We start from the raw sequence: 21,232 nt of genomic DNA on the forward strand, positions 1-21,232 counted from the left end.
TAGACATTCTCAGCACACATACACAGTAACCACCTGAGGAGAGGTGATGGACACGTGACTTAGTCTAACTGTGGTAATTCTTCCACTACATCAGTCTGTCTGTCTGTGTATCTATGTATGTGTCTATTTGTCAGGTTGCACAGTCTGAATGTATGATTTTTATTAGCCATATATATCTCAATAAAGCTGCAAAATATAAACTCTAGTCAATGAGATACGTGAGGAGAAAAAATGTATGTAGAAAATGCCGCTTACAGCAAAGTGACTGAGCTGAGAGGTGTCTTTGTCCATTTTGCCCTTCTTTCCACTACTTGGAAAATGCGAGTGATTCCCAGGGCCCCAGCACCATGCTGGGCTAGGAGGTGGCCCCTGGGAGTGGGATCCTAACATGAGGATGAGAGACAGAAAGACACAGCCCAGTTCCTGGTCACCCAGGAAGTGCCAAGCTTGCTTCTTAAGTGTATGAGAAAAGTAAACTTCTGTGTTTTAAAACAAGAACAGCAATAGAGGCTTCTAGAAAGACTTCTTTAAAAGGTTGTGATTACACAGTTCAGCACTAAGGGCAGTCAACAGACAAGATTGCGAAGAGCAAAAACATTTAACTAAAACATTCGAATTTCTTTGAGCTCATTAGAGTGGATACCCATTATAAACTCGGTTTCCCTGCACCTGTTGAGAACAGTGTGAATGTACTATGGGGAGGGAAACTAATGACCTCCTGAAGAACATGGGACTGGGGTTCGGAGGCCGCACCTCTCATTAGCTGAAGAGTCCTTGTCTTTACTCTTAAAGTCATTCACATGTTTGCTGTGGGGCTCCAAGGGAATACGGATGCACAGGAGGTTCATAAGGTCAGCTGGCGTGCATCCCCGCCAGCAAGTCTCATGGATTTACACTGCTCACTTTGGAAGGAAGTTACAGACAGACTCTGCGAAGTGTTGCTTCGAGGAACAAGTTAGTTTCTCATGGACTGAAGTGTCAAGAAGACACAGGCCTGATAACTGACATTTTATGACTCCTCAGCATTCTCTGGGAAGATGGCTTGCTGTTCAGAGCATCTTACTGGAAGTCTGCACCCCTAGTAGGTTCCATGATCTAGGAAAAATAAGACTGTTCCTAGGGCCAGCTCCAAAAAGGATCTCAGACGTTCCCAACCTCCAGTGACTTTACCACCTCCTAGGGTGGGACTTGTGGACAGTATAAATCCTGAGGTGCTATAGTTTGGATCTAGAATGTCCCCCAAAGTCTTGTGTTCAGAGGCAGAGCTTTTGGAAAGTGACTGTATCATGGGGTGCTGTGCTCACCTGTGGGCTGACCAATTGGTAGTCCATAGCTAAATGAGCTGTTACGATGTGGGGCCTAGTTGGAAGAGGTGTGCCACTGGGGATGAGCCTTTGGAGGCTGCAGTTCTCTCCCTGGCTCTTCCTTCTCTCTCTGTGCCCTGACTGCCATGAGGTGAGCAGTTGTCCCCAACCATGTCTACGCCTCTCTCCCATGATGTTTCTGCCTTGGAGGCAGATTACCATGGACTGAATCCCCTAAACCATGAGCCATATTAAACTTCTCCTCCTTTAAATTCTGGGTGTCATGTATTGTTTCCCAACAACAGAAAAAGATGATTAATAAACACAGGAATATTATTTAGTAATTGGAAATTATATATCTATATTACATGGAGTGAGGTTCTCTAATATTATTCTGAAAATGCTTTAATTTAGTTGAGAAACATGAAGACATAGTGACAGACTTTACTATTGGAAAAGCACAGATTCTAGCTTGATACTGGAAGAGTGGAGATATTACGAAGTACTCAGAAAAAAGTTACAAAATGTGTCATTTTGGTCAGAATAGGCAATAGGATTAGGATTAAAGAAAGCAGCACAAGAAGGTGCCACCTTTGGCAGAGTGTACCTCTCATCTTCCTTGCAGGATAACCCACAATCTCAGGAAACAAAATATGCCAACTTCTAATGGGACCCGATGATGGTACTTAAAATTGTTATTCCAGCTAAAACTAATGATACAAAGTACTCAAATATGTTCCTTAAGAGAATACTGCATAATTCTAATGACTTTTTAAAATGAATGGAGGGGATAATGGGATATTCAAACCAAAAGGCAGAATTGTGAGCCTTGTATCATATGTTCTACAGAAATCAACCCCAAATGGACCATAAACCCAAGTGTAAAGGCTAGAAAACCATAGAACTTTATAGAAGAAACATAAAAAAGTGTTTGAGGCCTTGGGTTTGGGCAGGGTTCTTAGACATTATATCAAAACATGAGACAAAAATGATATATTAAATATCATCAAAACTAAGAACTTATGAACTTCCAAAGGTACCATCAGGAAAAAATGAGAAGTGACTGAGAGAACAGACTTGCAACTCATGTTTCTGATAAAGGATTTGTTCCCCAAAATATAAACAGCCTCTACATTTTTATAGTAATAAAAAAGTTAAAACGTGAGCAAAATATTTAAGTAGACAAATCAGCAGAGAACATATACATAGGACTGAGCAGTGCATCAGAGGAGGCTCAGTGTCACTGGCCATTAGTCAGTGCAGACGAAATCTGCCCTGAGGCGTCACCTGACGCCTGTCAGCAGGACCGCAGCCAGAGCTGTGAGGCTGCCGATGAATGAAACTCTTCCACACTGTTGGTGGCGATGTTAATTAGTCCAGCCATCGTGGAAAACAGCAGGGAGGTTCGTCAAAAAATTAAAGACCAGAACTACCTTATGATCCAACAGTCCTAGTCCTGGGTAAATAGCTAAAGGAAATCAAGTCAGTATTTGACCAAACATTTGCAGTCCTGTGTTTATTATTCACAATAGCTAAGAAACGGAAATAACTGAAGTGTCCATCACCTGATGAATGGAGACAGAAAATGTGGTAAGTACACAGTGGGGAATATTATTCAGCCAGAAAAGGATGAAAGCCTGTCATTGGTGACCACATGCATGAAACTGGAGATCATTATGCTGAGTGAGCCACGCACACCAAGACAAATGCCATTCTACCTCACTCCAGTGTGGAATACTAAAAACGTTGATCTAGAAGTTGGGAGCAGATGGAGGTTGCTAGAGACTGGGAAAGTAGGAGCAGGAAGTAAGGAGAGAGACTGCCTGTGGGCGCTAAGGCAGTTAGGCAGGAGCAAGCGGCTCTGCCATGGCATTGTGTGGGAGGGCAGAGTGGGCTGTGGTAACACACTCCACATTCCCAAAGCTGAGGAGACACAGCTTAACTTGGTTAAAACATTATGCAATGCGTACAGGTACAAAATCACACCCGGCACCCGGTAAGGACATCTGGCTTTCCTGTTTTCAGCACCAGTTAAAAATACATTTACTTTCAATGAGAATCACAAGGACACATCACCGCCCAGCCTGTTGGTGTGGATAATCAAACAAACCATGTGCAGTGCCGACGAGGGGAGGAGAGACTGGTGTATCCAGCCCTGGAAGCAGTCTGTCAGTCCCCTGAGAGGTTAATCTCCACTCCCCCAAGCCCCACCCCAGCTATGTTGCTGACCTCGAACTCTTGGGCTCCAGTGATCCTCTTGTCTCAGCTTCTGAGGAGCTGGGACTACAGGTGTGTGCCACTGCAGTGAGGTTTGCACTAAAATCACTGAATGGCATGCTTAGAAATGAGTGGAGCTCGTGTTGGTGAACCGTATCTCAACAAAGCTGCTTTACAAAGTGGGAACGGGTACTTATTTCGCATTTTAAGAACGCCGTTGAAGCAGCGCTGAGCCGGCTGTCACGGGGTGTTGGGCACACAGGAGATCAGTAGCCAGTGGCTCCGGCTTCATTCTCGTCCCATCTGCGAACTGTCTATTACATAAAAGTTGTGTCTCACTGCAAACTCAGACCCCACAAGCTCACCATGCAGGGGAGACACTGCGGCACAGGTTAGTGCCACATCACAGAAAGCACAGAATCTGATCACCCCGTGACTCCCGCGTGTCCCTCGTAAAGGCCGTCGCGGAGCACTAGTGACCCCAGGACTCCCTACCTGTCCTGGAGTCTGAGGGGCGCTCAGCCCGTTCTGTGCTCTCTCCCTGAAGGACGCCCGTGAGCATGGCCTGGCATGAGGGGCGTCCCTGCCCTGGGCAGGACGCACGCCTCAGGGCGCCCTCCTGACCTTCCCGGCCCCCAGGGACCTTCCAGCTCCTGGTCTCTCAGCTGACCGCCAAGTCGCCCTCCCTGGAGAAGAGCCCTTCCGGGCACATGTACTTCCCCAGCCAAGCTACCTTCCCTGGAATGCGGCCCTATCATGGTTCACGTTTGCTCCTAACAACCTGAGGTACATTTTTAAAAAATTTAACCAGCCTTTTTAGTTATCCCTGAAGAAAGAATGGTCAGTCTGATTAACCCAGACCTAGTACAGAAATGAATACTATTTAAAAAACCATTAGGTCAGTTTGTCTGTTTTATTGGTTTTTTAAGAAAATGTATTTATTATTTTTACTTGTTCGTCTGTTTTCTATTTTATCATGTACTTGCTGTTTTCCCTTAGACATCACTTGAATCTAATCCCTGGATGCTAAAACAATCAATCTCTTGGCATCTGTGACTTTACACTTCATAACTTTATTACACTTCATAATTTTATTAAAATGTGGTCCACATTGATCATTCTGGGTCCATTTTGCAGGTAAAGGAGTATCATTTCAACACATTGTAACTGTATATCCATTAGTTACAGGAATATTTCTTGACTTATTGGTCTCTTTTTTATTTTCTTTCAAAGCAACCCTAATTATACATGTATTTCACCATCTTTGCCTGCTATGGAAGTACTGTATTCTCCCACTGATTCTTTCCACTGTATGGTTGACTTTCTGCATGCTTTCTTTCTAGTCTTTATTTCTCATATTGTGTTTTCTGCTGTGAATTCTCCAATGTATTCCTTCTAATTTTATTTCAAGTTTGTAACATTTCACCTTTTCTAATTCTTTCCTAAATTACACCATCTCTCATTTCACAGATTCTTCTTGTTTAGCCACTTTATTCCTGAGTTATTTTATTTCTGATTTATAATGCTATTTCAAGGCTAGAATCATTTTCCTGCAGTAAGTTATAGTTTTCAAGTGATTTGTATCCAATTTTGTTGAGTTGCTTCCTACAATCAAAACATGGTTTTGCTGCCTGCTGCGCAAGTGCAAGGACCCGAGTTTGAACCCAGGTACCAAAAATCCAAAAAAACAAAAAAATATGGCTTTGCTCATTTTCCACTTTTTAGGGTTTTTTTTTTTTTCCAGTACCGGGGATCGAAGTCAGGACCTTCCACTCCCTGTGAACAAGCCTGTCTGGCCTCCTCCCCGGAGTGTCCCTGAAGGACTCAAATGTGAGCCTGTTTGTCAGCTCCACCTGAGCAGAAAGGCTCCCACATCCAGCCACGAGTCTCAGGCCGGTGTCACTGCGTCCTGAGGTGGCCTCTCCCTGCCAGCTGGCCTCTCCCGGGATGAGACCTCCAGCCTGGCTGCTGCCTGGGCCTTCTCCCTCCTTTGCTCTCCACAGTCCACTCTGCTCAGCTGCTTCCTGGACACAGCGGCCCCGAGGGTCCCTGTCCCTGGAAGGAGTGCTGCAGCACACCCGGAGAGCTCTGGGAGCCCCTGGAGCCTCGCCGAGGACACTCTAGGACAAGAGACCCAGACCCCGGGGGAGCCACTATTGTGACTGTAGGGTGGCCCAGCCTGGGTCTACTAGGCAGAAGGCACTTCCATTTTCGAGTTTATCCTTTCCTCTCTTTATTTGGCCTGAGCTGCTCTACAGAGCTAGTTCTTCCTTTACCCCTTCAGCCCTCACTTTTCAAATAAACTTCTGGAACCGTTTTTGGCTTGTCTTGTCCAATTCTTTGTTCGGGGCAGGAAGGACCCAAACACTTGTAAGTGGGGGGCCGTTTCCACAGGAATCCCCAACAGCAGATTCACCTATGGCATAGAGAAATGGTTACTTAATGCCAACTGCCAGTGAATCTCACATCCAGAGTCTCCCCCTGGAGTCCCTCTTTCCTGTCTCCACTGTCCTGAGGAATTTCCTCTCCTGTGCACACAAGACTGTCTCTAGGCCGCTCTGGACAAGGGGAGGGACACTGTGCTGTCTGTGGAGTCACCAAGGCCTAAGAGGACAGCCAGTCATTTGCTGGTGCAGCTTTCCTAGAGACTATAAAACTGGGGAGGAAGTAATGATGAGCATGAAAAAAGAAGTAAAAACATTCCAAGTTCAGAGGCAAAATCACTGAATTCTGACATGCATTTGTGTTGCACACTGACAGTCATGTAAGATGTTGGCTCCTCTGAGACTGTGAGCAGAGAAGAGCATGGCTGGGGCTTGTGGAGGGCAGCAAGAGGCAGTGATGTTCCAAGGACCCCCAGGTGCAGTCCCTCCCCTCCTGGCCTCTTCAAGCCTCACTACGAGTAAAACAAGAGCCTCCTCACTGAGGGCTGCAGTCTTCGGCCAGCACCATTTCACAGTGTACTCCAGCAGGTATTCAGCGTGGGGGAAACTCGGCACTCTTCATCTACAAAGGCAAAGGTCAGCTACTTCGCATTTAATCTTCTAGTACTGGGATGCACACTTCCGCATCCTGCGACACACCGTGAGGTGCCAACCGCCACCCCGTGACTGGATCATTTGTTTAACAGATGAGCCAAGGACAAGCCAGTCACGCTGATGATGCATTGATATTTTCTCAAGTGCAAATCCCATGAAGGAAAGCATAGAACTGACATATTTAGCACAGTGGAATTAACTCAGATTCCTTCTTGGATTAAGGATCATCCTGGAAGGAGGTGGGCAGATGTGAATGTCCTTCTACCTTGAGATAAGGACAATTTCCCCAGTGGCATTAGGTCTCATTTGAGAAGCACAGGTGTGACCCATAGCATGGGATGGGGCTCTGTCGCAAGATGGTGCCAGTTTTGTCGAAGATAAAACATACACACACGCGGGGCAGGGAGTGATGCTTTCCCAGCAGGAATCTCATCGGGTCAAAGGAATTGAAAGTTGTACAAACTGTGAAATGACTTCACTGGAAATATCTATATTTTCATTATATTCTCCTGATACCGGTTTAGAAGACTTTTACAGCTGGTAAAATATTTTGGAAATTAAAAGCCTGAAGGTTTCATTTTAGCCCAAAATTGTGCTGTTTTTCTAGCACAATCTGACGGGAGTCACAGAAACAGCACCCACAGAGTTGATGAGACTTTACCTGATACAAAAAGTCTAGCGCTGTTACTCTGCCTGGTCTCCCCGGTGTACCTGTGCCGTGTGACACAGCGGTAGTTATACAATCCATCCTCGTTCTGTACATCTTTAATATACAAGGCTCCCGTGGGTGTGATGAGAAATCTAGATCCTGAAACAGAGAGAGAATTGCTCGGTTAAAGTAGGCAGAAGCAGCCCCAGCACATAGACAGTGTCCTTGAAGAATTTATTTCCTCCTGAAGAAACCTCTTTGCAAAGGCTGAAATCAGGTATGTTAGTGCAGGGTCCCATCCCTTCCCATTTCTCAACTGGCCTAAAGCAGGAGATTTTCACCAGCATGTTCCACAGGAAGTGCACACTTAGCAAATAGGATCTCACAAATCTGCGTTTTGGGTCATATGTTTATCTTACAAAAACAAAGCTGGGCTATCACTGGTACGTAGCCAATATGGCAGATTTTCATGAATCATCATCTACTTCTTAGAAGGAAATTAATGAAAGGAATATTAACTTTCTGTTGCAAATTTCTCTTTTATGAAAATACATACTTTAATCTCAATTTGAAGGACTGCAGTAAAGGCACAAAAATGTTTTAGACTCTAAAACACTGAGCTATTCCACAAACCTCCCAGGAAAGATTGTGTTAGTCTCTAATAATAGTAATAACCAATATTTACTGTTACATTCTACTGTTCTAGGGGACTTGGCTATTTTCAATAACTGACTTTTAAAGTGATTGGTCAAATAATGGATATTTTTACTCAGGGAAAAAAAAAATCCATGCTCAGCTCTTCCTCCTGCCCCATGAGCACAGAACAAGGTGTCCTTGGTGTGAGCCGTGGCTGTCACAAGTGCATTTACAGTTCTGCGGAAATGACCAACATTCAGATCAAATTTCAGTGCTGGTTTAAGAAGCATGATGACTCAGAAGCACAAGGACCCAAGTTCAATCCCCAGTTCCCCAGTACCAAAAAAAAAAAAAAAAAATGAAGCATGAGGATTTTGTTTTCCATCTGAAAATAGAAATTTCTAAAGATAATTATCACTGTTTCATTACGATCCTAGGACAAAGTAAATTAAGGCATAAAAGTAGCATCCGGGTGAGTGGTTCCACCTTCCATGCAAGTGACTCGACACACTGCAGGGCGTTTGTGTAGGTGATTGATTCCGCTGGAAAGAAAACGTGACCTGTCTCTTTAGGAAAAGGACTAAAATGCCAAAACGATTCTTTTTTTATGTTTTAGGTATTCTTAGGTTCACTTCAAACTCCTGTGTTTTATTTTAGTCAGAATTGTCAGGAGCCTTGAGCTCACCGGTTTTAGGTCTCAAACATTTCAGCTGCAAACGTAATTCCCGGTCCTTGGTCATTTCCTGCAAGGGTCATACTTTCTTCATAGGTCAGTCGATCAATAAAAACGACATACGATTTCTGTGCGGGTTCTACTGGATGTTACCTCAAACCTCCCGCCCTTATAAGGCAGGGCTTTGTGAATTGCTACTAGGAGGAGGGCTCTGCTTGGAGGAGGCAGTCAGGGGGCGTGGCCTGGAAAGTTCTATCTCCCGCCTGGCTCCTCCCTTCTCTCTCTGCTTCCTGTGCACCATGAGGTGAGCAGCTCTCGTCCGCCAGGCCCCTCTGCCAGGCTGCCTGCCTTGGAGCCAGACGACCAGGGGACCAGGGACTGAAACCTCTACAGACTGTGAGCCGAAATAAACCTGTCCTCCTTTAGCTTGTGGGTGTCAGGTACTGTGTCTCCGCAGTGAGAAAAGTGACTGAGACAATTTCTTATGCAAGATGAGAGTAATTCAGAAGAACATAGGAGTAAAAAAGACATTCAAAACACACACTGACCTAGCATAAACTTTTCCAAAGAACATAAAAATTACTCATTACAATAGAATAAAGTGTCTCCAAGTAATATTTAAACCTTTAGACAATTCTATTGGGTTACTTATTTTAAAAGAGACTGTAAATGTGCTAAATATTAGAAAAGTTGAAAATATCTCCCAATGCTACATATTCTGGATAATTCTGCTTTATCCTTCCCCAAAAGAAAATGACTAAAAATATCTTTTACCACTTGTCATGAGCCTACTCCAAGCATTCCTTACCAGTATGTCTTTGACATAACTTGTTTCTCTTTCAAATATTTTCATGCTTATATAATGCTTTAATAACACGTTCCTTTAAAGTATAGTTTGATAGACAAGAAGGACAGAAAAGATAATGTGTGCGACTGCTGTCATCTCTCTGGTGTGGAACTTTTTCATGAGGGTGGATGGCCCATCAGTGCTGAAAGATGGAGGGGGAGGCAGGAGCCAGGACAGTGGCCGCCACCCAGCCCTCACTGTGGACCCCTGAGTGGGCTCTGGTCTCTGGCACATTTCATTTAGTCACTGCAGTTGCTCCTGAAATACTTGACTTTTTTGCTTACGTGCTTCTTGTGAAAATAAGGCGCTTTAAGGCGCACCATTTCGGAAGCACTTGGGCCTTTTATTTATTTATTTATTTATTATGCTTTCCACCTGGGCCTTTTATTGCCTGAAACAACTCTGAGACGCTCACAGGTATGGAGAAGAGGGCTGACTAAGTTTCTGTGCTGAACTGAACACAGTGGCCTCTCAGCCGGCTCTGAAACTCATCTTGGAACTGATCCACACTTTAATCCCTCAGGTAAGGTGGGAGAGTAGAGGCCGTGATGGTGCCAGGCACCAAAGCCCTGGGCCCTGGGTGCAATGACAACTTCAAAGGTGCTTGGGACTCTGGGGACAGGAAGGGTGCAGTGAAGCCGTACGAGCACCACGCTCCCCTGCTGCACCCCACTTGCTGCCTTACACCCCAGATGCTTTCGAGTCACATGGAGTTGCTGTTTTCTTCATTCACATCCTTCAACAGGATCAACGAAAGGACTTCCATTAATAGAAGTGATTGTCAACATACAAATTATCGGTATCAGTCAAATGCAAACACACAAACTCTCTCACACACACACATCCTTTGACTGCTCGGAACTGTCTGGGAGTAGAATTGTGCAAAGCAGAACTTTACAGATGACTTTATTTTCCTTGGAAAACTATCAGTGTTTTAAGCCAAAACATTTCTAAACAAGAGCTCATTGTCTTTGTCACGTTAAACACCGAGAGACTGAACAACAGGGGATGAGTTTTGCACTTGGGGTTCCCACTCCCAGGCGCATAGGCAGCTGCACCCCACTCCTGGGAAACTGTCTTGGTCTCAGGAGCCGTCTGGGTGGCCCAGGGTGAGGGTGGCCCAGCCTCCAGGTGACCAACCCTGGCCTGTCTTTCATAACTTTCCTGCATCCTCCTTGGCTACCCAGCCTCTCCCAGCTTCTCTCTGCTACCAGGTCTCTCTCAGCACGCCCGGCCTGTGCTGCACTCAGTGTGCTGAGAACTGGAGAGCAGGTGCCCTGAACCTATTGCTCTGCATGAGCCGAGAGTAAGTGGTCACGCATAAGTGCGAGAGGCCCTCTCCAAAGGCAAAGCTTGTGGCCAGCACCACTAAAGTAAGTCCACTGCAAGGCACAGGCCTGCCAGCTTCCTTAAGTCAGCTTTGGGGCTGGCGAGATGTGTCCACACAGAAACACAAAGCTACTGAAGAAAACAGGGCACCAGCCCCCACGATGCTGAGGAGCGCTTAAGGCAGAAGTTCTGCTGCCTGGGGCTTCCCTGCCAGGTGCTGAATGGCAGAGGCTGCATAGGGCAGTGCCTCCTGCAGCTGGAGTTTTGTCTCCAAAAACTGCTGCAGCAGTGTCTCCTGCAGTTGAGTTTTCTAGACAACCGCATCCAAGGCAGAGATGAAAATAACAGAGGTTCTAGATGTCTGTTCTGCTAAACGATGGGTCATCAGAGCAGAAACCCTCAGCTTGAAGGTCAGAGCTACAGGAAGTGGGTGTCTATGACCTCCAGAGAGAGCGACAGGGGGCAACTCCAGAAGGTGCCGTGTTCCGGGGACAGGAAGGAATGAAGATGGCACGAGACACGGCGCCTGCAGGGAGCCTCCAGTTGCTTCGGTGCCAGGCTAAGGTCTGGGGAAGCCACGGCCGTGACAGAAGAGGGAGGGGACAGCAAGCTGGGGTAGTTAGGCATTGTCCTTGCCCACCTGTAGGAAGGACCTGCCAGTTACCGAGGAGCAAGGTTGGTATTGATCCCCAAACCTGTGTTTGCCCTTGTGTACCACTCTGATATGAGTCATTAACCTTGTATGTTAAAGTGTCCAAGATTGGTTCATTTGTTCAGTCTGTTCACTGACTTTTCCATGTCCGTGCACAGAACCCCAAGTCCTTCCCCTGGTTCCAGTGAGCCAAGTGCACCTCCTTGGGAGACTCTTCCATGTGGAAGGAAAACACAGAGGCCCCGGAGTCCCGTGGCTCGGAACTCTCACGCTGTCACTGTCGCCTTACACTCGGTGACTCCGGTTAAGTCGTTCAGATCTCTGAACGTGGGTTTGTTCATCTGGGAAAGAGAACTGAGGAGAGAATCCTATCTGTTCTCCCACTGCAGATCAGATGGGTACACAGGCGTCATTTAGGGGACGGCCATGCAGCTGCCGCTCAGTGGGTGACAGTGGCCAGTAATAATCACGTGCTGTGTAACTCATGCTTCAAAATAACTGAGAGACCGAGTTTCATTCTTACCATAGGAAAGCAAAGGGGAGGGGGCAAATTAGCTTGATGTAACCTTTTTCACACCGTATGTATATACAGACGTACAAAGTTGACAATTCCACCCCATGAATATATGCACTCATGATCTGTCAACTGAAAGTATTAATAAAAGTTAAATGGCATCTATACAAGTGAATGCATTGTTCTTTTTTTTTTTTTTTTTTTTTTTTTTTTGCTGTTTTGATGGGAAACAGATGAATAACAGGTGGCTGAGGCTGCCACCCAGGGCCGAGCCCGCTGACCGCCGTAACGGGCCACGTTCACGAGCTCATCTCCTTCTGATGGAAGGCGACCTTGTGCACGGGAAAAAGCAACAGAGAACCTGAACACAGGGCACATGGCCAACGTCATGGAAATTAACCATCATCATCCCTTAGATCTCACCAGCAGCAAGATCCTCTGCTGCCACCTCCAAAATGGGTCTCTAGCCCACAACCTGACTTCATATACCGCACAGGACCACAGCTAGGACGGGAGTCTGCTTGCTCCCCGTGTTCACCTGCCTCTCTTCTGCATCCTCTCTCCTGCTCAGCACCCACGACTGCTGTGACCACGGAGATACACATGGGCTCTCAGGGCGGGTAAGCTGCCCCACCAGGCCACATCGTGGATGGTGCCTACCATGGCCTATGTTGACCACATCACCACGCGCTGTTCCCCGTCTCTCCTCCCACCGCACCTGGCTGCAACCCCAGCCTCCCCCAGAGACCCTGAGCCCAGACCCCTCTGTGGCTGGCTCCTTCCAGGCACTCTGCCTTCCTTCCAGCGTTCCATCTCTAGCCACATAAGTGCACATTAACCACACCCCTGGCCACTCTTTCTGGACCCTGGGTTTTCTTCTAAGTTACCTTGGGTTCCTGTCCTCCACCTGGAGTAGCGATATCTTGTTTGTTGTTCAAATTCTCATCTTCATTACATAGAAGAGGACTTGGGTATGTTATCCTAAAGTCTTTGTTAAATGGCTGGCTGGATGGAGGAGTCTATTATTGCTTATATTCAAAACATCTCTTCTTAGGTCTTGGTAAAAAGAAAGCTAAAATATGTCTCCTTCTATTCAACATTCTCCTGTACATATGACACATAAACGCCTTCCCTTCCAAATGCACAAACGCCTGGCCTTCTGGAAATGACTGTACTACACTGTTACAAGGAAAGAGAGCATTTTGAGATTTTGATGTTAACTATTCTTTCATTATTTTCCCGGCTGTCACTGCAGAGCTGGGTCAGCTCTTCCACAGTGACTGTGCTGTTTTCAGAAAGATTTTAAAAGCATCCTGGACTTTTCACTCAGAACTAGTTCTTAGTGTTTTGTTTGGTCTTGTTGTTTCCATCTGAACTGAGCTAACAGTAATTAACAGAGCAGATGGCTGAGCTAATAAGATGCCAAATGGCAGCCTGACTCATTGGACCCTGCACCAGGTGTGCCCGCTGCCCGGCACCAGCAGCCCTACTGTGCGACGGGATGAAGCATTCTCAGAGTGCTGTCTGGAAGTCAGAGGAACACAAGCCTGACACCCTAGTCCTAAGAGCACAGCGGTAAAGCTGAGAGGAGCCGACAAGCAAATACCTCACAGTTTGCATTTGGAAAGTTAAATTAGCACGAACTAAAATAGAAGCAGAATCAGAAAAAAACATCCACGATGACTCTAAAGTTGTCAGTGTCTCCTAATTCAGATGCGATTGGAAAGGAACCCGACTCCTGCCGTGGTTGCCGGGCAGCCGGTGCCGTGCAGCCTGGACATGGGCATGGGGCCCACAAGATGACCCCTACAGATTATGTTGAAAGCTGCATCTAAGCTCGAGAAAGGGGCATTCCCGGGATGAGACCCCCGGCCTGAGGTGTGGGTACTTTAGAATGCAACCCGGATAGAAGGCCCTTACACATGGGGTAAGTTAGGGCCACAGTGGGCCAAGACGGGCCCTGACCCGGGTGACTCGCGGCCTCGGGAAAGGGGAAATTTGAAGACAGGCACAGCTGCGTGTCAATACTAATCCGAGTCAGAGCCAAAAGGGTCACAGAATGAAGCACGGCCACTCAAAACTTCATACGTGTTTGGATCCATGGAATTTTTACAATGACCCCACAAGGAAGATACTTTTCAGATGAGAAAGTCAAGGGACAGAAAGGTCAAACAGTATGCCCTGCACACCGCCGGCAGGCTGGTTCCCTGCTCCTGCCCCTGCCCACTGTGGCCTGGCTCCGGGTCAGGGTGGAGTCTGATGTAGCACAGCTGCGACTGGTGTAGGGGTGGACGCGAACTCCAGGGCCCCAGGAACAAATCTGAGCTAAAGAATCAGCGAAGTCTGGGGACAAGTGCAGACTCTGAGTGAGGCTGAGGTCAGCACTGGTACAGCCGTGGAGCCAGGGGAGAAACTGATTCAGGACCCACAGGGGCCTGCGGGAACTTGTGGGGTCCCCTGAGGGCAGGACTGGGTCAGGCTGCAGGCCACATTAGGGCGCAGCCACGCAGGAGCAGGGGTGCCCTTCATGGGGACCGAAGCTCAGCACACTGGGGGGTGAGTGGGGGAGACGGCCAGCCGAGGAACGAGGGCGACAGAGGACCGGAGACAGACTGCCGCAGGGTTTGTGCACACAGCCTGGGCTCCGTGCCTTCCTGCCCACAGAGCCTGGGGACACAGTCGACCCAGAGGCGCCCGGGTCTCTTTGCCTGTGCCCGGATGGTCCCACTGCCTGGGGACACTGTGACACTAGATGGGGCCATCTGGACGAATCCCTGGCAGAAAGGGACGCTCTAGAAAAGCTGGGATCTGTAATAAAATATAACGATAACATACAGCCTTTGCCAGACTATTAAAAATATTAAGGCCAAGAGGTGAGGGGAGAGAGGGAGGGGAGAGGAAAGGGAAGAAAAAGGAATTAAGATGCTTCCTCTGTAAGCAGCAGCTCCCCTCGAGGATGCCATTGCCATGCACTGCAAATGTGCACTAATCAAGTTTTTAAAAATTAAGCATCTAGCTCCGAAGACAATGTAAAGAATGTGCTCATCCTTACAGGACATAACAGAAGATGGGGATGCATGGAGAGGCACGTCAAATTCTAGGAACAGACAACTTGAAATTGCAAAAATGTTCATTTGTCACAAATGAAATGAAGTATGTTTCCATTCATTTCTGAGCAGAATCTAGTTAGAACTTGACCACATCCATGAAAATTAAAATAAGATGCTATTTTCACCTAGGAGATCAGGGGAAAAAAACACTACAGCGTTTGGTAATATGTAATCCTGACAGAGGTGGCAGGACACGAACCCCTGGTGGGACTGTAAGTCAGTGAGTTTAACCCGCCCTGGGAATCTTGAGCTGGGGGACACACGGATATGGACCCCCCAAATGCCCTGCAATGTTATGCGAAAAGTTAGAAATTATAAACCAACTGGAAGGCCAATCAAAGGGCAATAAAATGAGTTAGGGTCCGTACATATCCTGCCTGCAGTCATTCAAAAAGCATAAGGGAGGTCCTGCAATACTTTGCAAAACTCTCCCGGATATCTAGAGCAATCGCAGAAGAACACATGATGTTCAGTACCCAAGATACACACATTTGCATATGCAAACGAGGGGTGCAGCCATTGGGCGCCCGCTGAACTGTTACCTGGGCCTCTGAGGCCCGGAGTGGATGCGGAAGGGGAGGAGTCTGCTGACGTCACACCTCCTGCACCAGGGTGTCTAGCTGGAGACTACTGGTGCCCTGTGGGCTGTCACGGTTTATTCTGCGAAGGGAGGCAGTAGGCGGCGCGCGTCTGGACGGAAGCACAGAGGAATCAGGAGGGCAGGACAGCACGGGGGGTGGAGGCCGGGCCCGAAGGCTGGGGCAGGTGTGCAAAGGCGGCCTCCAACCCTCTAGGGGCCACTTCCGGGGCGTGGCCGACAGCAGCAGGGAGCCCTTCGACGACGCCAGCCTGGGCTGTGCAGTCCTGCCCTCTGGGGGCGTCACTGGCACCAAGCAATGGGATTCACCGAGCCCGAGCCAGCGGGGCCCTGCCTTCTCACCGCTGAGTGCAGCCTGTGTGTGCCCGCCTACATTGCCTCTGTGCAGGAGGAAGCCACCCTCCTGTTGGCCTCCACCTCGCTCAGAGCTAAACGACTACTTGGACATTGACCCAAAAAAACGTGCATTTTGATTTTTTTTCCTAAAAATAGCATCAGTGCAATAAGGCATAATGAGGGCCTGGAGTTCTCACCTGTCACCTCGCCTAGCTTTGTTAGGGTTTGTTCTGTGTGTGAACAATATGACCAAGACAGCCAAGAAACAGTGGTCCTGACTTGGGTCTGAGCCTGGAGTTGCTGGAGATCACGGGCCAGGAATAAAGCTGTCACCCGGTCCGTGATATCCGGGCTTAGGAAGAGACCAACAGTCCCAGCTGGGTCTGACAAACAAGGAGTGATTTGGGATAGATATGTGGAAAATCCCTGAAAGCAACTGCACTTTTCTCATGTAAATAAAATTCTCTCAGCGAGCTTCTCCTGCAGTTAAATGAGGCTCAATTATACGCTGCTAATTTAAGCCTGCACACTGCATTCAGACTGTATACCTAATTAGCCCGTTTAGTTTGTTAATGATCAGACCCTCGCCTGTGCTGCTGTCGGAGTCTGTCATTAATCTCCCCTCTACTTAGATGTCTAGTTGCTTAGAGGAGTAAGTCCTTGGAAAGATTAGGGTCTGATTTTCACAGGAATTACCTTAAGGAATTTTTTAAAAATAAAAAGCACCAAATCAGTTTGTAAGTTGTTTTTATTCCTTCATATGATGAGGAAGACTTCTGGGCACTGATCTCTCGAAGTACGTATTTCGGTTGGAGAGGGTTAAATATTTCAGCTACAAGAGGAGAGAGACAAAAACACCATCAACTGTGATCAAGGCCCATAAGGGAATTAAGAAACAAATCTAGGGAGAATTAAGAAGTGAGGCAGGAAGCTAAGGAGAGCAGCTCTCTGTCCCTGCAGGAAGGGGAAGGCCAGGTTTCCAGCAAGGTGTAGGGTGGGCGAGGCCCCGGGTAAGGAGATTTAACCCTGGCCGCAGCAGGTGAGAAGGAAGAAGGGAAGTGGGAGGGAACCCTGAACCAGGCAGCTCCGGCAGCTCCCAGGGAGGAGCCACCCCGATTCTGAAGTGGAGCTGGCAGGGCTGAGCTGTGGCCTGGATACAGAGATGAGGGAACGCGGTGAGGACCAAGGTGACCCTAAGTTCAAGCAGCAGCACTGCTTGGGTAAGGAGGAGGCCCCACTGAAGTACTGGGGTCCATGCTGGCTGATCCGACTGCCTTGTTTCAGACTTGGGAGAATTGAAAGTAGCCCTTACGGAGATGCCAACAAAATAAGACAAAGATGTCATCTGTCTGCTGCCTGCATCCCACTAATATTTAGCAGAGCTCCCACGGACTTTATTTCCTGCCCTGCAGATGCCTCATTTTGTGGCTGGAAGGGAATTTATATTTCATGCTGATGGGGCTGGGGATTTAGCTCAGTGATTTCGCTGCCTGCTGGGCAATCACAAGGACCTGAGTTCGATCCCTGGTACCCGCCCCCCCCCCCCAAAAAGAAGCCATATATTTCATGCTGAGGCTCCCTTCCAGCTCTGGCTGGAAGTACCAAGTGGACTAGAAAAGCAATGTGTTCAAAACAGGGAAAAAATAGAAGGAAAGGAGGAGGAGCAGCGGGCTTGATCCAAGGGTGACGCCCGCTGGTCACACTGCTGACCTGGGTGGGACAGAACTGGGACGGAGGGTGGAGCAGTGTCCGCCTGACGTGGATGCGCATGGTCATGGGGACAGAGCTGGGAAAACAAGGGCCACCCGGGTGAGAGCAGACCCTGCTCTGGACCTCTGGGGAGGATGAGAATGAGGAGCTAACCATGATGAACGAGGCCAACACCGTCAGGCCCTGACCCACTGGTGACTGTGTGCTCCTGGGAATGAGCAGAGTGGCCGGTGTCCACCACCAGGTGTGCCCAGGACCCTGGCCCATGGACAGCAGCCACCCTCAGGATGGGAGGAGGCCAGGAGCCAGGAACGGGAGTCCTGGGCTGTTCCCACAAGGAGGGTCGGTGGCACTGCATTCGGACCTGATGGAAACCAGGACCTTTGGCCCTTTTATGATACTAACCCGCAAATGCCATTTTGCCCACGTCATCCCTGGGCTGGCAGCTGCTTCCTGTCTGAGAAGCCAGGCCTCTGCTTGACAGTGTCTGAGGCTCCTGAGCTCTCACTTTATTTAATCTTCAGAGCAAAACTGCGGGAATCCAGGCCATTTGGAAATTCCCTTCCTGCACAGGTGAGTCAGGCTGTGTTCTTTAAAAGGATCCGACAAGAGTCTACGCATCATCAACTTTACGCTTTAAAATGTGTCCAGTGCTCAGAAATACCACAATGACATTCTGGGCTCAGCGCCATGAGTTCCCTGCTCACGGTTACCCCATCTTGCCTTTCTGTTTCCTTCCCTGTATTTCTCTTCCCACGTTTTCCCACTTAGCAGCTGCTTACAAATTCCATGTGGAACACATTTATTCATCCCTGCTTTTTATTATTAGCAAGTCTCAGTAGACTGGACATACAGTGACCATCCCTCAACCTTCAGACATCCAGGGCAGACAATAAGTTTGGTTGGCTTCTTCCTTCAGTGTAATTCAACATGTGTTTAATAAAAGTTGGATATCCCTGCATAACAGAGGAGGAAAAATCCCCAGTGTTTTAAGGTAATTTGCTCTCTTCTTGAGAGAGAGTACAAAAGGGTTTTCTCCAATGTACATTTTACTCAGTTTGATATCTTCTGAAAAATTATTCTCGTGTCATGCTGAGAAAGCTTCAACTCGTCATTTGAGCAAGGATATGATAAAGTCATTATAAATGTCTAGCACTTGAGTTATCTTTCTTTCATTTCTTGATATTAAATTTTAATTAGAGAATAGCCTTTTAAGTAACTGATATTTTATGGAGAGAAATAGCAAAATGAGGGCCAGATTAAAAAAAGATAATGTTAAAAAAAGTCATCTAACTTGAGGACACCATTTCTTTGTGGAACAGCCTAAAGATACCCATCATATTCAGCAAATACTATAAGAAATTACACAAAATCAGCACCAAATTTCCCCCACATGGGGCTTTAGCATTAATACTCTCCAGGTATATTTATTGAATTCTTCATTAAATTCCCCAAATCATGTTTTCAACCTAGGGACTCACACATGCTAGGTGTATTATTAGTCTTGAGACACTACACCCGACACCCATGACTTAAAGAAGAGGTTTAAGGTGGTCATGGGTTCAGTCCAAGGTAGAGACATCATGGCAAAAGGACATGGTACACCAAAGCTGCTCAGCACATGGGAGCCCAGAAAGTGGAGCAGGGAATGTTCCAGAGTGAAACGGGGGAGGGACCGGACACGGACCCCTAGGCCACACCTCCGTGACCACCCAGACACACCCAGGAACAAGCTTTACTAATCTTAACTGACATCAGGATTTACGGCCACACTAGGCAAGCACTCTACGACTGAGCACATACCCAGCCCCCCGACCATTTAACCATATGAACCGGGCTGAGAAACACCCCACCACCTAAACGATGGCCCAAGTTCAACAGAAACCTGGGCCACCTGAGTCAGACTAAGGAGAAGAGTGAGAAAGCAGACCCGGAACTCTCCTGAAAAGACGTAACCTGTCACATCCTGGATGGAGGAGCTCTCCCACGCCCCTCTGCATGGGCATTGGTCACCATTCAGCGCCTGCCCTGTTCGCCATCCAGGACCTCTGCGACATTAAACAAGGTTCACATGCGGTTAAGAGAGAACTGAGAACGGGGTTGCTGTGAGGGTGTGGAAGTGAGAGGACAGGTGTAGAGATGAGGGGAGGAGATGAATGAGCGCGAATACATCATGGGAGGAGGACAGGCGGTGTGGCCGGGTCCAAGCACGGGGGTTCGTCCTCTTGGACTGGCACACAGCCTTGGTCTTGAGCCCATCAGCTTCCTGTGCATCGTGGACGCTGCCTCCTGCTCCTCCCTTGGAGCAGAGCTGAGGGCAGAGATGCTGCAGGTGTCCCAGCTGAGCTCTGCTGCCAGGAAGCCCCTGTGAGGATGCTCTGCCCAGTGTCCTGTGCATGGCTGTCCGGCCTGCCCAGCAGGGGCTGAGCTCGGTCTCCATATTTAGCTACAAGCTAAATGCTTTCTTCTTCCTTTTTTTTCTGCACAGGAGTAAAGAGCTTGGAGCCCATCAATCAGCTGTTGGACAGGCACATTTTTAGATCTGGATCTATAATAACCAACCAAGAGATGACAATCTCGCCTTTCAAACTGACAGGTATGAAAAGGAGACGTGCATAATTCATGCCCAGAAATCAGATGGACTTTGATGGGTTGATTGCTGGTGGAGCTTGTTTTGTGCTTTGTCTTTGGCTTCATCTTTCGGGATGCCACTTGTATTATTTTCCCCAGGCTGCTGCAATGAGGTACCATGGACTGGGTGGCTTAAACTAAAGCAATGTGTTTTCTTACAATTCTGAAGGTCAGGAGTCATGAAATCCAGCCATCTGTGGGCCTGGAGGGTCTCCAGAGCCACTGCAGAAAGCTCCTTCCTGGCCTCTTCTAGCTCTGCTAGCTCTGGGTATCCCTCGGCTTGAGGCAGCACAGCACAAACTCCTAACTCTGCCCACCATGGCTGTGCCCTTCCACATCTGTGTCCAAACATCCCCCGCTCTCATCAGCACACGGCGACACACTGGATTAAGGGCCTGCCCACCCCAGTATGGCTTCATATTAGCTAAATTAATTAGATCAGCAAGGGCTCTTTTTCAAATAAAGTCACATTCTGAGCCCCTGTGAGGTCAGTGCTCCTTCAGGAGGACAGGGCTGCACCTGTCACACACAGCGCCGCAAAGCATTCAATCCCCACCTGTGTTGCAGGAAAGAACCTTAAGCTAAGGGTGAGGAAACACTACCTGCAGGGCTTCACACTGGTGACAGATGGACGTCTCCCCAAAGAATAGTCCTGCGTGGGAACAAGTGTGTAGTCAGGGTTTGCAAGGGAATAGATTCAATACAGGACACATAATTTACAGGATTATTTGATAATATTCACCTAAAAAGGCAAATGCAGAGGAGCGCAGGAGATCTGTCCTTACACTAGAGACCCAAGGGATCCTGCCAAGGGCCTGGATCCCACGGCAATGTCCTGCACAAGTCCAGCCAGAGGCCCGGAGCCCACAGAAGTCTCATGCAAGTCTGTATGGAGGATCTGCACCGGGAAGGCCCGAGGCCAGTGGTGGCAGCCAGAAAGCCTGCGCTGGTGGGGTGAAGGCTCTGTGCACCAGCCTGAGGATCTGCT

The 21,232-nt window shown here is 48.0% G+C and overlaps 1 protein-coding gene across 4 annotated transcripts in view; it reads right to left on the bottom strand.

Annotated features, from left to right (window-relative positions):
• Dscam (DS cell adhesion molecule) overlaps positions 1 to 21,232 on the bottom strand; it is a 589,901-nt gene that overhangs the window by 252,420 nt on the left and 316,249 nt on the right. For all 4 annotated transcript variants that reach the window (XM_087211193.1, XM_004842472.3, XM_087211196.1 and 1 more), the window contains one exon: positions 7,221 to 7,367. In XM_087211193.1, the coding sequence (XP_087067319.1) occupies positions 7,221 to 7,367 (147 nt within the window). The remainder of the gene's footprint in view (positions 1 to 7,220; positions 7,368 to 21,232) is intronic.

Source organism: Heterocephalus glaber, unplaced genomic scaffold (assembly GCF_053883595.1).
Source record: "Heterocephalus glaber isolate CG9 unplaced genomic scaffold, H.glaber_assembly_v1.0 deba00000122, whole genome shotgun sequence".
Taxonomy (NCBI): Eukaryota; Metazoa; Chordata; class Mammalia; order Rodentia; family Bathyergidae; genus Heterocephalus; species Heterocephalus glaber.